At 35.4% G+C, this 14,647-nt stretch overlaps 2 protein-coding genes and 1 long non-coding RNA gene across 3 annotated transcripts; 2 read left to right on the top strand and 1 right to left on the bottom strand.

Moving 5' to 3' along the window:
• Positions 1–7,226: 7,226 nt before the first annotated feature.
• LOC140811566 (uncharacterized) lies at positions 7,227–10,324 on the top strand. Its single transcript, XM_073169522.1, has 2 exons — positions 7,227–9,595; positions 10,115–10,324. The coding sequence occupies exon 1, from the start codon at positions 7,296–7,298 to the stop codon at positions 9,354–9,356; it is 2,061 nt and encodes a 686-aa protein (XP_073025623.1). The 5' UTR covers positions 7,227–7,295; the 3' UTR covers positions 9,357–9,595; positions 10,115–10,324.
• Positions 10,140–13,718, bottom strand: LOC140811567 (protein IQ-DOMAIN 11-like). The gene is made up of 5 exons (XM_073169523.1): positions 13,216–13,718; positions 12,805–13,125; positions 12,344–12,563; positions 11,647–11,774; positions 10,140–11,556 (listed from the first exon to the last, which is right to left on the bottom strand). The coding sequence occupies exons 1-5, from the start codon at positions 13,288–13,290 to the stop codon at positions 10,945–10,947; spliced, it is 1,356 nt and encodes a 451-aa protein (XP_073025624.1). The 5' UTR covers positions 13,291–13,718; the 3' UTR covers positions 10,140–10,944.
• Positions 11,774–13,853, top strand: LOC140811568 (uncharacterized). Its single transcript, XR_012113492.1, has 4 exons — positions 11,774–12,124; positions 12,433–12,565; positions 12,999–13,163; positions 13,715–13,853. It is a non-coding gene; the product is annotated as an uncharacterized lncRNA (long non-coding RNA).
• Positions 13,854–14,647: the final 794 nt, after the last annotated feature.

Raw genomic sequence — 14,647 nt, 5'->3', positions numbered from 1 at the left:
AAAAATTATTTTTATGTTCCAATTTATGTTACTTATAATTCATTTAATTTAACATATAAAATTTATTAATAAAATTGAGAGTGCGTATATGTAATAATAAACACATAAGCTTGCTATGAATGAGACCATCATGGAAGCAGATGAGGACGAGGTTGAGACTGGGGATGAAACTACATCTTCAGACAAAGAACCTGCTTCAATTCGCACCCGAAATCGTCTTAAACGTGAAGTTGAGGCCTAAATTTGGTTTAGATTGGATGATCGAAGGACTAGATGATACTTGCTCTGCGACAATTATTTTGATCTTTGTTGTGAAATAGACTTATTCTTGCCTTTTATATTTGATCATTGATAAATTCTTTATGCATGAGCATGTATATATGTGGACTACTGTAACAACCCAACTATAATACTATTATAATATATGTATATATATACATATATATAGATTGCTTCTCCTAAAAGTTACAAGTGAGAGGTGTCAATTATCTTTGACATTTATCATCATTTCATCACTTAATTTTGTCTATAAATACCACCATTACATCGAAAAAAAAGGATAAAAATTCGTACAAAAAATTCAGTAGAAAAACGAGAGAAAATGCCAAAAATTGAGAAAAACCTTTGAAAATTAATAAACCTTGTCAAAAATTTCTGGAAAGTTTACCTAAACTTTATATCACACCAAGAAACAAGTGGGTGCAGGAGGTGTAGCAAACGGTTTCACGGATTGCTTCAAAAAAATCAAAAACTGTGAGCATCTACAAAGGTATACATCTAGAAATAATCTTTTTAGATTGTATGTTAATACACTTGAAACTCTTACTTAACGCTTTATTTAGGTTTCGGTTATAACAGAGATGTTCCTGGTGTTGAGTACAATCCATGCATTCCAGTAAATTGGTCGGAAAGTCACCAAAAGCGCTTATTTTCCGATAGCAAAAATGCTAGCCATCTAGTTTAAAATTCAAATTCTGGGCAAATTATGTTGTTTTTCTCAGAAAACTTTGTATACAAAAGTTGTAGATATTGATTAATGGAGTCTGCCCGGAAAATATTGATGATGCGTGGCATAGGAATCGTCATCACGCACCGCAATTGCGGCGCGTGTAACCGCCCCAATGACCGGAATTTTCGTTTCCGAAGGTTTTTGTACTTTTTCTAGACTATAATTTCAAAGCTTTCGGACTGGTCTAGGAATTTCTATGAATTTTTGGAGGAAAAAAAATTTAAGTTCCACAAAGTTTTGAGATGATTCACTTCAAATTTGATGCTTCTGAATTCCAATCATGTATACTATTTTTGAACTTAATTATAGAAAGGAAAATGTTGAACATGATGCCAAGTATGCTCAAGGTTTACTCAATGGCCGGAAAAAGTAGTGACGATCTCCTTTTTTGGGTCGAAAAAACCCATAGTAGACCAACCTGAAATATACAATATGGATAAAATGAATTTAGAATTTGAAATAACTTTCTATACAAAAGTTATATTGCTTTACAAAATTCACCTACTGTAAATTTTTTAGAATTTTTGGAATTAATTTCGAATATATGATTTTCTCCTAATTTGAAAGTTGTGTTCAAGCCCAAATTTAATCAAGATCTGGATTTAGGAAAATCAATTTTCGAGGAATCTTACCAACACATGAATTATCACAAAAATGATGAATATATAGATATCGAAGATATTAGATTGTCAAATAAAATCACTGAGTAAGATAGGATATGAGATTTATTATCGATTTTATTTAAAATGACTGGTTGCATTTGGCTTGGAATTTATGTAATTCTCTCAACTATTAAATTTTCCATAAACTACAATATATTGAATAAATCGAACTATATATGACCATCTTGATTTATTTTTGACTGTATGGTGCACTTGATTCTTGATAAAATAAATGAGATATGATTAAAACGAACAAGTTAATGGAGCCGGGACAACGATCATTGTACTAGATTTCCACTCCACTAAACAACGTGGTTTAGACCTTGAAAATGAGTATAATGAAAAATGAAGTCAAATCCTAGTATATTGTTCATTTGAGCAATGTGACCAAGGTCCGGAATCGTAAGTTCACGTTGGCTTGTGCTAATCAATTGTACGCAATGTTTTCAAAACCGGACCGGACCGGCCGGTTGGACCGGTTCAACCGCGAACCGGTCACCAGACCGGTCCGGACATAAATAAAAACCCGGAAAACAGGTTTAACCGGAAAAAACCGGTTAAAACCCGGTTCAACCGGGAAAACCGGAAACCGGCCGGTCTTCAGGAACCGGCCGGGTCTGTGAAATTATAAAAAAAATTGCCCAGAGATCGGCGACGGTTATTTCATAATCCGTCGCTATATAGCGACGGTTAAGAATAACCGTCGCTATTTAGCGACGGTTTTTTTAAACCGTCGCTAAATAGCGACGGTTTTTGCAACTAGACACTTTTTTTTTTTATAAGAATCTTGATGTTTACTACTTTTTTTATAATTAATCTTGATGTTTACTTGGACATTTAAACTTGGTAATCACTATTTGGTTACTTTTTTTTAATAAGAAACTTGATGTTTACTATTTTTTTTATAATTAATCTTGATGTTACTTGGGCACTTAAACTTGGTCATCACTATTTGGTTACATGTTATGTGTAATTTGGATTTTTGAATTTGAAAACTGATATTTATTTTGATATTTGTTGTAATTTTCATCTTAAAAATTAAATAAAAACTATAAAAATATAAATAATCAATATTTTACTATTTTATTTATTATATAAAATAAATAAAATATTAATTTTATTGATCCGGTTCGACCGTCCGGTCGAACCGGTTGAACCGGTTGAACCATTTTTTAAGGCTTGACCGGTTCGATTAACGGTCCGGTTATAAAAACACTGATTGTACGTATTCTTTTATGAGTGGGTTTCATGTGAGACCGTCTCACGGATCATAATCTGTGAGACGGATCAATCCTACCCATATTCACAATAAAAAGTAATACTCTTAACATAAAAAGTAATATTTTTTCATGGCTGACCCAAATAAGAGATCCGTCTCACAAAGACGACCCGTGAGACCGTCTCACACAAGTTTTTGCTTCTTTTATTATATTGATATTATATTATGCATTCAGCAGTTGGGGCCCACAGCTTCCAACCAGTATTCTTGGATTTTGATATCTTAAAAAAAAAATGAATGCGTGTAACTACTTTTGAAAAACAAAGAAGATAATTATTGTTAAATAATTACCTTATATTATTTAAAAATTCCATTATGTAATTTTAATCTTTGTGTCAAAATTTTAAAATTTAAAATACTGTTATTGAAGTTAATGATTCATATTACGAAATAAATAAAATGTGAAATTACAAAATAATAATTGTATGAGAATAAATTCTTTCATTGTGTAATATATATAATAAAACTTAAAAACTATATAGACTTAGTTTTAATGAATATCAATCTATTAAAAAGATTTCATATATTTGATACTAAATATTTCAATTCTTATTATCCACACTTATTTGGTTAAGGAGTAGGTCTCATGTGAGACCGTCTCACGGATCTCAATCTGTGAGACGGGTCAACCCTACCCATATTCACCATAAAAAGTAGTACTCTTAGCATAAAAAGCAATACTATTTCATGGATTACCCAAATAAAGATCCGTCTCACAAAATTTGACCCGTGAGACCGTCTCACACAAGTTTTTGCCTTGGTTAAGAATACATTTTTATCTAAAGATATAAATATGGATATTGTGAAATATGCTTAATTTATCCATATCAATGTCATTTGAATTGTTTTGAGTTTTAATAATTAATTCGTTAGACTTTAATTAGAAGTTTTTTAATCATGTTAGGATTGATGGTAGAGATTTTCAGGGAATGTGAATAAAGTGAGACCGTCTCACGGATTATAATTTGTGAGACTTGTCAATCCTACCCATATTCACAATAAAAAGTAATACTCTTAGCATAAAAAATAATATTTTTTCATGGATGACCCAAATAAGAGATCCGTCTCACAAATACGATCCGTGAGACCGTCTCACACAAATTTTTGTCAAATTTATTTTGATAGACTTCGGTGATCACAACTTTTATTAGCAGTTAAGATCAAATATCGAAATTCAGAGTGCAACAGATGGCTCTATCTATCGAGTAGGTCTCTTGTGAGACGGTCTACAGATCTTTATCTATGAGACGGATCAACTCTACCGATATTCACAATAAAATGTAATAATATTAGCATAAAAAGTAATAATTTTTCATGGATGAGCCAAATAAGAGATCTTTCTCATAAATACGACCCGTGAGACCGTCTCACACAAGTTTTTGCCCTATCCTTGATGCCTGAAGAAATGCAATGCTTCATTTTATAAATTGTATGCTTGGGTATATATTGTTTTGTGTCTTCCAAATTATCCTTTTCTTCTGAAAGTAACTGTGAATCTTTCTTCAGTTACTGTCAAAGAGAGTGTGACGAAAAAGACTTGAAAGCAAGAGTTTTGTTTCAGCCATGATTGAGAAACCATGTTCGAGAAACGAAAGGAGACATTTATGCAGGAAATTGGTTTTTGGAACCAAGAAATTTAGAAGCATGATCTTGCTTAATGTCATCAACATCATCTATCGTAAGTCGGTTAAATTAAGCTACCACGAAACAATTTTTTTTTTGCTTAGTTGAGACCCCATTAATCACAGATTGTTATGAATTATGATTTTTTTTAATCCTGCTTTTGTCGGTGATATTGCAGGAAAGTTGGCTAGTGGACGTAGCTATTTACATAACTCGAACTCATCCTTAATCTTTGTGAAAGAATTGTATTCTACACTTGGCCCAGTGGAATGAGGATACGCTGCGTCATATTTTCCCTTCTTTTGAAGCTGATCATATTGTGGATATTCCTTTGGGGCTCCAGAACTTGGAGGATTTACGGTTTTGGAAGTGGAACTCCAAAGGCTATTATTGTCGTGAGTGGAATTTTATGGATTGTGGTATTCACTTGTGGGGTGTCCTCTCGATTTATGATTTTGAGTATTATTTGTTATGTTTTCTTGGGCAATCTGGAAAGAAATTTGCAGATGGAAGCATGATCAGTCCAAGCTTCGACTACCGATTAATGTTGATTGGGTTGGTCCTTATTTTGAAGAATTCCGGAAAGCCAGATTTACTAGCTTGAATATGCTACAAGGCTCTCAAAATACTCCGGACAAGAAATGGATCAAGCCTCCGCCTGGGCATGTCAGGTTAGATGTTGATGCGAGGTTTTGACACGAATGGTCGCTTTACTGTAGGCGCAATGATTCGAGATCATTCCGGGTATTTGAGAGCAGCGTCAGTTAGGTTATCCACCATCCATGTTCTATATTTACTACCGAAATCATTGTTATTTATCATGTCATTTTTTAACAATCCGTGCAGGGTTTGATAAAGTTTTGATTTTCTCGGATTCCTCCCTTGCCGTTACAGCAGTGAACTCATCAACGGAGAATCGTAAGCATGATGATATCATTATTGACGAGACACATGTATCTTAGTTTAAGCCAATTTCATTTCATTAGCACATGTTAGCTGCAATGCAAATTTGGTGGCTCATTGAATTGCATATTATGGACTCTCTCATCCTTGTCCCATCGTCTTGGATCGAATGTGTTTTTCCTTCGTGGATCATGAGGTGGCATTTAATATTAATGTGATATCTTGCTTTAAAAAAACATAACATAATAAAAGATGTTGAATCATTTACTGATCCAGCGTAATTTCTGGCCGTCGGATTTGTTTAATCGATCATCTTGTTATTACCTTACATTTTCCAAAGATTGGGTCTCATGTGAGACCGTCTCCCAGATCTTAATCTGTGAGACGAGTCAACCATACCGATATTTACAATAAAAAGTAATATTCTTAGCATAAAAAGTAATACTTTTTCATAGATGACCCAAATAATATATATGTCTCACAAATATGACCCGTGAGACCGTCTTACACAAGTGTTTGTCATTTACAAGGCAAGAACGATATTCATACCCGAAATTCAGGATTTTGGGTTTGGTTATGATAATCCATTTTAAGACTTTGAATTTTATTTTCAAATGAAATATTTAATTATTTTTAAACTCAATTTAATTTTCTAAATTAACAGTTATAATTATAATTAAAAAAATATCAATTCACACAAACATTAGAATAGACATTGATGATATTAAAATTTATCATAAAAATACTCAAAATGAATTATTTTAAGTTCAAAAGAGCATTCACAATAATCTAATATCATCTCTATTAATAAACATTCGTGGAAAACAGTAAAGGGCAATAAATATTTTTAAGGAAGAAATAAAATATAATACAGCAAATTAAGTTTCTATAGTGGAGAAGATAATAGTAAATTAACTTTTTTTGACAAAAAAAATTGAGTTTTTAACAAAGTTTTTTATAGAATTTTAATTTTTACAAAAGTTGGTTCGATTTGGTTTGCATTTTTTTTTAAATCTTAACTCCGGGGAAATAGCCGGTTCAGTCACATATGTTTGACCCATTTCCCGGTTCAGTCTTAAATATTTTTTATGTCCTTGGTTTCTCCCTAAATGTTTCAAAAAATGTTGTCAAAATCGAAACCTAATTCTTAATAAATCACAATGGAAAGGAAAATAAAGGATCAATCATCAAGAACACAAAATCAACACCAAATAACAACACATATACAGTTGAATCGGTTTTTTTTTAAAAAAACAAATCTAAAATTCTATTGAATATTCTCAATCCAAGAAGAAAAAAATGTACAAGAGAGGAAGCCGGAAATACATAACTTCTAGAACAACACCGTCGATTGCATTTCAAGCGACGTAAATAAAGAAATGTTTGATTCAAAAAGAAGAAATTTCTGGGTTTTTTTTAGAGCTTTAGGACATCTGATTTAGGTTTTTGGGGTTTTTTAAGAGAGCGTGACTGAAACGTGCACGTGTCCCGATAGTTTTAACCAGCAAATTGATGGAAAGATCAACTCGATCGTTTTTTGAAAAGTATAGTAAAAAATCGAGAACGTCAAAAACTGATAAATATCGATAGTGTTGACACGTCTTATAGATAAAGATTCGTGAAATCGTCTCACAAAAAACCTATCACGATTTTTTCTGGAGACCTTTTTCTAATACTTATCATTTACTATATATTTTTTTTGGAAAAATATATTCTTTTAATATAATATTTTTAATGCTAATAATTTATATCCTCTCCAGCCTTTTCAAATTATTTTCCAGTGAAGCTTTGTAAGTTCATGCATGCGCCGTCGTGACGCATGAGGATTGCCGGCAGAGCATCATGGAAATTGGACAGGACAATGCAAAATATCATAGAATTTTGGGCATACTGTACCATCTCATGTTGTCACGAACGATGCTCCCCTTTTGCCAAGTACACAACCTCCGCCACCACGGTTCCGAATCCGAGACGCAGGCCTTTGTCCGGCCCCGAATGTTGCTCAGCATTTGATTGTAATTTCGATTCAGCTCCATTTTTCAATTTTCATTCGACGTACGATTATAATGTACGATTGGGGGAGCTGGGCCGTCAAGGAAATTTGTCCGCTGCTCGCACTTTGTTCGACGAAATGCCTCGACGTGACTCGGTTTCTTATGCATCCATGATCAGTATTTATGTCAAACATGGGGAGTTCCATAAGGCCGAGGAAGTTTTTCATGAAATTCCTAGGACTAAGAAAAGCATTGTGGCGGATTCCGCCATGATACATGCGTATGGTAGGGCTGGTTGTATGGATAAAGCAAAGGAGATATTCGAGGGAATGCCCGCAAGGAATTCTTTCTCTTGGACCAGTTTGATTTCAGGGTTTTTCAAACATGGAAAAGTAGATGACGCTGTTGAGCTCTTTAGGAAAATGCCCGAGAGAGATAAGAATGAGGTTACGTGGACCACTGTGATTTTGGGTTATGCACAGAACGGGTTGATTAATGATGCTAGAGGTGCTTTTAATCAGATGCCTGTTAAAAATATTGTGGCATGGACCTCAATGATTTCTGTTTATACAAATAACGACCAGGTTGAAGAGGCGCTTAAGCTCTTTTATATGATGACAGAGCGTAATTTGTATTCTTGGAACATTGTGATTCGTGGGCTTTTGGATGCTAAAAGACTAAGTGAAGCAAATGAACTATTTGATTTGATGCCTTGGAGGAATGCTGTTTCTTGGACTACCATGGTAACAGGCCTTGCGCGAAATGGGATGACAGAATTGGCGAGAAAGTACTTTGATCAAATGCCAAATAAGGATGTTTCAGCGTGGAATGCAATGATCACAGCCTATGCTGATGAAGGCTGTATGACTGAGGCTGGCGAACTTTTTAATATGATGTCTAAAAAAAATATTGTGACCTGGAATGCAATGATTGACGGGTATGCCAGACATGGGCATGAGAATGAATCGTTTAAGCACTTTGTTTTGATGATTTGTGGCAGCATTAGGCCTAACGAGGCAAGCCTGACTAGTTTATTGACCTCATGTAGCAGTATTTTAGGGGTGTTGCAAGCTCATGGTCTTGTTGTGCACCTTGGGTTTGAAAGTGAGACATCACTTAATAATTCCTTGATCACGATGTACTATAGAAGTGGTGACATTATCTCTGCTCAAAGTGTGTTTTACCATCTTGAAGCAAAGGATGTTGTTTCGTGGACTGCCTTGATATTAGCATATTCAGATCATGGATTTGGTATGCAGGCATTGCAGGCATTTTCTCAGATGCTACGTTCAGGGCACAAACCAGATGAGATTACTTTTGTTGGGGTCTTGTCAGCCTGTAGTCATTCTGGGCTTGTAAAGAAGGGTCAAATGCTTTTTCACTCCATAAGAGATGCCTATGGTTTAGAACCTAGGGCAGAGCACTATAGTTGCCTTGTTGACATCCTTGGGCGAGCTGGGCTGGTGAATGAGGCTGTGAAAGTGGTACAAGAGATGCCTCCAAGTAAATATGATGGTGCAGTTCTTGGGGCTTTACTTGGTGCTTGCATGTTGCATGGGGATGTTGGTGTGGCAGATCACTTAGGTGATGAGTTAATAGAGCTTGAGCCAGCTATTTCGGGAGGGTATGTGTCGTTGGCAAATGTGTATGCTGCCTCTGGCAGATGGGACCAGTTTTCAAGATTAAGGAAGAAGATGAAGGAAAGAAAAGTGAAAAAAGTACCGGGTTGCAGTAGAATTGAAGTCAATGGCAAGAATCATGCATTTTTTGTGCGTGACAGATCGCATCCTGAAATGAAAGAAATTTACTTGTTGCTACAAGAGAATCTACTGCCCCTAATGCAAGATATCGGTTATGAATTCGCAAGCATACCTGCAATCTTGTAGTTGAAGGATCAAAAGTCAGTTGTTCACCCTCAGTTTTACCTACAGCTCAGGGAAGCCAACTCCATTTTGAGACATGTTAAGGAATAAAACTTTGACATGGAACATAATGATCAAGGAACTACATGTCTGCAACCGAGACTGACAAGTTCCAAATGTCAGTCGTTTGAAGCCTGGAGCAAGCAATGGAAGCTTGTTGCTGATAGAAGCCATCTTCTGCACTTGTATCTCCCTCAATGCAGGTAACTTGGGTTGTGGCAGCAAAAAATCACAGGGAACTATATACTACCAAAGCGATTAAAGAGTTATTCTGGAGTGATGATATTCGCTTTAACCTATTGAGATATATCATAGATGAATTCTAAAAATCTGCTTGCCTTTTCAATTATACTGTTTGAAGGGTAAACATGCAGTTTGCTTGATATGGTTGCTCTACCAAGTCGACTAATGGAAAGACAAGTTTCTCGATTTTTTTCTTTTTTTTTTGATACTGAATGAGAGCAATAAGTTGCAGTCTGTCAAGTTTAAACTGGAGCTGCATTTCGTAAAATATTTTCTGAACGGTGTAAAATTCTTCTTGTCTGTTCACTGCATTCCTGAAAATTTATTTCTATGATCGGAGTGCTTCAAACTCACAATGGAGAACTTTGTTTTTACAAACTTACATATTCTGATGCTGTGGTATCCCCTATTGTTACTGGTTCATATCATATTCCTTTTTCAAGAAATACACCATTTTAATTAAAATACGTTGCTTTCAGGGTAAGTGCATCAAATGTGGGAAGGCATTGAAACTTCGGTCAGATAAATGCTCACTCTGACTAGATGGAGCGCGACCTCGGAAATCCAGATCGGCGATGTGAATGACTGAAATCTTTCCATTTATCATGAAATTTGATTCTCATCAGTTAAAATCCATCGCGTTTCATTTTCTACAATCCCATATTACATTATGGTTTTCTTATATTGCCTATGAAATTATAGGTTGCTACTTTTATCTCAAAAGTCTTGGGGTGCCTTTGGATTATTTTATTCCCAATTTGATCAATGATGAAGAGTGTTAAATATTATTAAATTATTACATTTTATTTTAAAGACAATAGCAAACCAGCGAGGCAATAGTTGAATCACAATATGAATGTACGTATCACAAAGGCATAGTCCATCATGATATGAGTGCAGTATCACCTTTCTTGGTTGATTAACGGAGAATGACTAGAAAGACTACATTTTTTATATACTGTCGTAAAAAAAAAGAAACTATTAGCAATACAAATGCAATCTTACATGAATGGTAAGGGAAAAAAATGTCATCACGGAATTCAGGTGTCGGAGTTATATGATATTTGGATGTCAACTGTAGAATTTTGCAGCTGCAAATCCATTAGGGAAATAGCTACTGTCATATCCTTCAAATGAAAACAATGATGGATTTTCTGTTGTGGCAAATGACACTAACTCCTTGGCACATCTTCGTTATTAGCAAGATAACTAATTTTGAATAATTGATAAACTTGGTTTTCAGTGAGACCAAATTGGCCACCTCAAACTAGATAAGATCTTACATTTCATTGTCTGATCAAGTTGGCATTTAACTGTGAGTGCAACGCCAATCCATTTTTGGGAATGAATCCCCCGAATCAAATCGTAAGTTCTTTATGCTTATGGTTGATTTTATGGGAACTTGCAGACCTTTTAGGCGTGGGGATCTTTGAGATAAACTAACCGGATTCCTGAGCCAACCGCTGCTTGTTAGCTCACTATTGATGGATGATATAGGAGACAGGTAATGCTTATGAGGAGAGTTAATCTCGGAGCAGACATCTGAATTGATTGGTCTTAACCTTGGTGAACTCAGTGATCTAGCTTTTGCTTTGGCTGACTCAGTGGAGGCCATGTATGTAGGTATTACTGGAGAAGCTGCACAAGAAATGTCATCTCCAATGGAACGTTGCTTCCTATGATGAAATGATCTTTTTGGGGCGTAACTGGGAGAATCTGGCATTCCTGCTTGATGTTGTTTCTGTGAATATCTGAAATTGAATTGTCCGCCCCCTAGTTCATCTCTGTTTCTTGCATTTACAGACAAAGTTCTATCCAAGTTTCCAAGATCATCTCGTTTAGCCAGCTGGGCATCCACCCATTGCTCTAACCAATATCTCTGTCTTCCATATACCTTCTCGCGTTCCGATTCTGCGGACCTCTGGATATATATGCCCCGTAATTAAATCTAATGGGTACGATTATATGTTAAAATAAACGACTTTGAGGGAGTGAAATCTTAGCAACTGACCCGATGATTCATGTAGTATTCTTTTATCCTCTCTCTCTTGATAGCAGCTTCTCTCTTGCTCAAAAAGATGGCCTTTGATTCTTTCTTTGTCAATGTACCGTCGTCCCATATTTTTTGGCTGTTTGAATCTATCTGCAATTTTGTACAGTATGCAGGTGACAATTAGACCATTTGTAACAGGAACATTAAACATTAATTTGCTTGTTGAATATATATTATGTAAGGCAAATAAAAAAAGCAGTGAGAATTTGATTTCAAAACTTGTTTTGTTAAGGATCCTGAGACATAATGTCATTTCTGTAAAAGCTTCCCAGACACAATATGGAGGTACTCTTTGAGTCTTTGTTTATCAGTTCCTATGTATGTATCCTAAAGACCTAAACAACTCAAGTAGCAGTTCTTACTTTGTCAAGACTGGTGTAAATGAAAGGAAAAGGGAAGGGAAAAGAAAACACAAAAGGGAAACCATATAAATCAGGTATTGAACACAAAAAAAGAAACAAGAAGATTGGATAAGAAAAGTTTAGTTGATACAATGATCATTTCGTTGAATTCCGTGTCCCTGAATTATAATTTCACCATTTTAAGTGAACCCTGCTACCCTTTGTTTTAGCTCTAGTATAGAAATAGAATGTAAAAGAAAATTTAAGAAAGAAAATATTTTTGTCTGTTGGTATTTACGCAATTGCTTGGAGACTTGCCTTGATGTCCTTTTCTCCAAATTCCTGCAACTTGTATTCTCGACAGTGTGAACTGTCGTTACTTCTTTCGCTTCTCTTTGAGCAGACTTCTGTTTGGATATTTACAATGGACTGCAGACACTTAAGGGTGTTCACGGCTTGCTGCCGGACAGCCCACCCTCGAATAAGAGCTTGAAGCTTGACTACTCCTCTCAGTGCTCGTAATGCTTTCCTTCCCTGTAAGCGCCATTAAAACGTGGAAGAGAATTTCGTCACGTGTGTATGAAAGTTATGGATGATGTTATTTGATTTAATGCATTGGACAAATACTTCTGGTTTGGCATGGATGGTGTCTTTGAAGTACTAAAAAAACAATCAGTTTATTCGTTTCGATATATTTTTTACCATCGCAAAAAGTTTAGCCCGAACAGCTGATAAATTTTTTTTTTAAAAAAAAAAACATTTGAGAAAAGCATACGAGATAGCCTCGAAAAGCAGCTTGAATTCTGGTGGCAGCAAAATCTTGAATTGCCCTGTTGTGTTGATAACATAGTTCTGGACTATTAACATGGATATTTAAGTCTCCAGATTCTTGATCTTCATTCCCCTGTTGGTGCACATAATTAGTGTTCGTAGTGAGGCTGCTGACATCTGGACCAACTGTTTCAACAGGCACAGTTGCCGCAAATTCACAGTGTTCTGCATCTGCTTCACACGGTGGCCTTTGTCTTGGTGCAGATAATGGGGCTAGTTGTTTCGTCTTCAGCAACTTGAACATCCATCTCTTTCTCTTCTCCTTCTGAAGGCATTTTAAGATATTAGAGCAATTCATTCTAGGTACATATCTAAATTCATAAAAATGACATGAGCATGTCTGTGCATCATTTACCTTTTCAAATCTTGAATGTGTCTCTGATATGAATAACCTCTTAAGTACACTTAACCAGCTCTTCTTCTTTGCCATCAATACTTAGATTTTTAAAGCTTAGAAAATGTAAATTATGAGCTACTATGTTGCATGAACATTGAGTTGGAATATATTATGCATATTTCTATCAATGCACACACTTCACAGCTAGAAAACACGGTATCAATAATTGATGCAGTGCTGCGATTTTCTCAGAGGACTACATATAAACAGAGTAAAGAATATTTGCTATCTTTATCTTTTTCTTCAATAATTTCATATCCCATCTTTTCCTGATGAGTTCTTCATGTGTCGGGCACATGGGCTTTGCTCCATAAAGTCAGAAACAATAAGCGATGAGGGGTCTTCATATTCGTGGAGAGAAACTATATATGTACCATATTACAAGAATCTTTTACTTTATAGAGCCACTGCACCTTGCCAACTTTCTTTTTTCTCAACTTGGATATGTTGGGTTCAGATTTCTGTCCAAAATGCCGGAAATTACACTCCATCAGTTTGCCATGCTCAGTCAAACAACATGCATGGTATGATAAAAGTTGCCTGTTCTAAATTATCTTAAAAAGGACCAGCAACTGGTCGATGTGAGCTAGTCTTTGCTTTAAAGCCGAGATCAAGCATGTGAACGTATCAAGTGACTACTTATATGTCGCAACTCGAATTTAAGTTCAATTCGAGTTACTCCTATCAGACATGGGAGACTTATTACTAGCGATTAAGATGTGGATTAAGTGTATATTCTTAGATCAGTCAACTGTTGGTGTATCTCTGAGAAGAGATGGAATCTTGACTTGTTATGTGACCATCTTGAAATGGTAGTATTCTTTAATTGAGAAAAAGAAAAAGAAAATAAAGAAGATTATTATAATTATTATTGGATATAAATCCAAGTGAAAGGGATGGATTATTGAAGGATGTGGGGAAATTCTTAATGTGCAATGAATGACAGGATTCGTGCAATAAAACAAGGCAGTATAGAGTGAAATACAGCTGTTGAGGGGCCATTGCTCAGTTTCCAACAACTTATTGCAGTGTTTTGTACCATTATATGTAGTGTCTTTTCTTACCCTTTTGGTTCCTTCGATCACAAGTTCGGATGAGTGATTTTGTATCATTAAATGTTGCGTCTACTTTTTATACCTTTGTTCCATACGTAACAAATTTTGATGAGTATAGTTTGAATCAGTGTATTAAAATTCGGCCTAAACGCTAATGTCGCCCAATCGCACCGGATGCATGGCATAGGCGGCCTTAGGCACCGACTAACCGCCCTATGCATCCTAGCCGCTGCGGACGATTAGGGTTTTTAGGTTTTTTCTTTTCTTTCTTGGCTTTTTAAAGTGTTTGGGAGTAAAAGAATGGAAGATAATTTTTTAAAAAAAGCTCTAAAACA

This window comes from Primulina eburnea, chromosome 14 (assembly GCF_022965805.1).
Source record: "Primulina eburnea isolate SZY01 chromosome 14, ASM2296580v1, whole genome shotgun sequence".
Taxonomy (NCBI): Eukaryota; Viridiplantae; Streptophyta; class Magnoliopsida; order Lamiales; family Gesneriaceae; genus Primulina; species Primulina eburnea.
The sequence above is the reverse complement of the archived record's forward strand: the minus strand, read 5'-3'. Positions and strand labels throughout refer to the sequence as shown.

Excerpts from the sequence above, each read along its gene's own strand:
- LOC140811566 (XM_073169522.1), top strand. The coding sequence starts at position 7,296 with ATGAGGATTGCCGGCAGAGCATCATGGAAATTGGACAGGACAATGCAA.
- LOC140811567 (XM_073169523.1), bottom strand. The coding sequence starts at position 13,290 with ATGGCAAAGAAGAAGAGCTGGTTAAGTGTACTTAAGAGGTTATTCATA. Across the intron at positions 13,126-13,215 it reads CACATTCAAGATTTGAAAAG|AAGGAGAAGAGAAAGAGATG; the intron begins GTAAATGATGCA and ends AAATGCCTTCAG. Across the intron at positions 11,557-11,646 it reads AATACTACATGAATCATCGG|AGGTCCGCAGAATCGGAACG; the intron begins GTCAGTTGCTAA and ends ATATATATCCAG.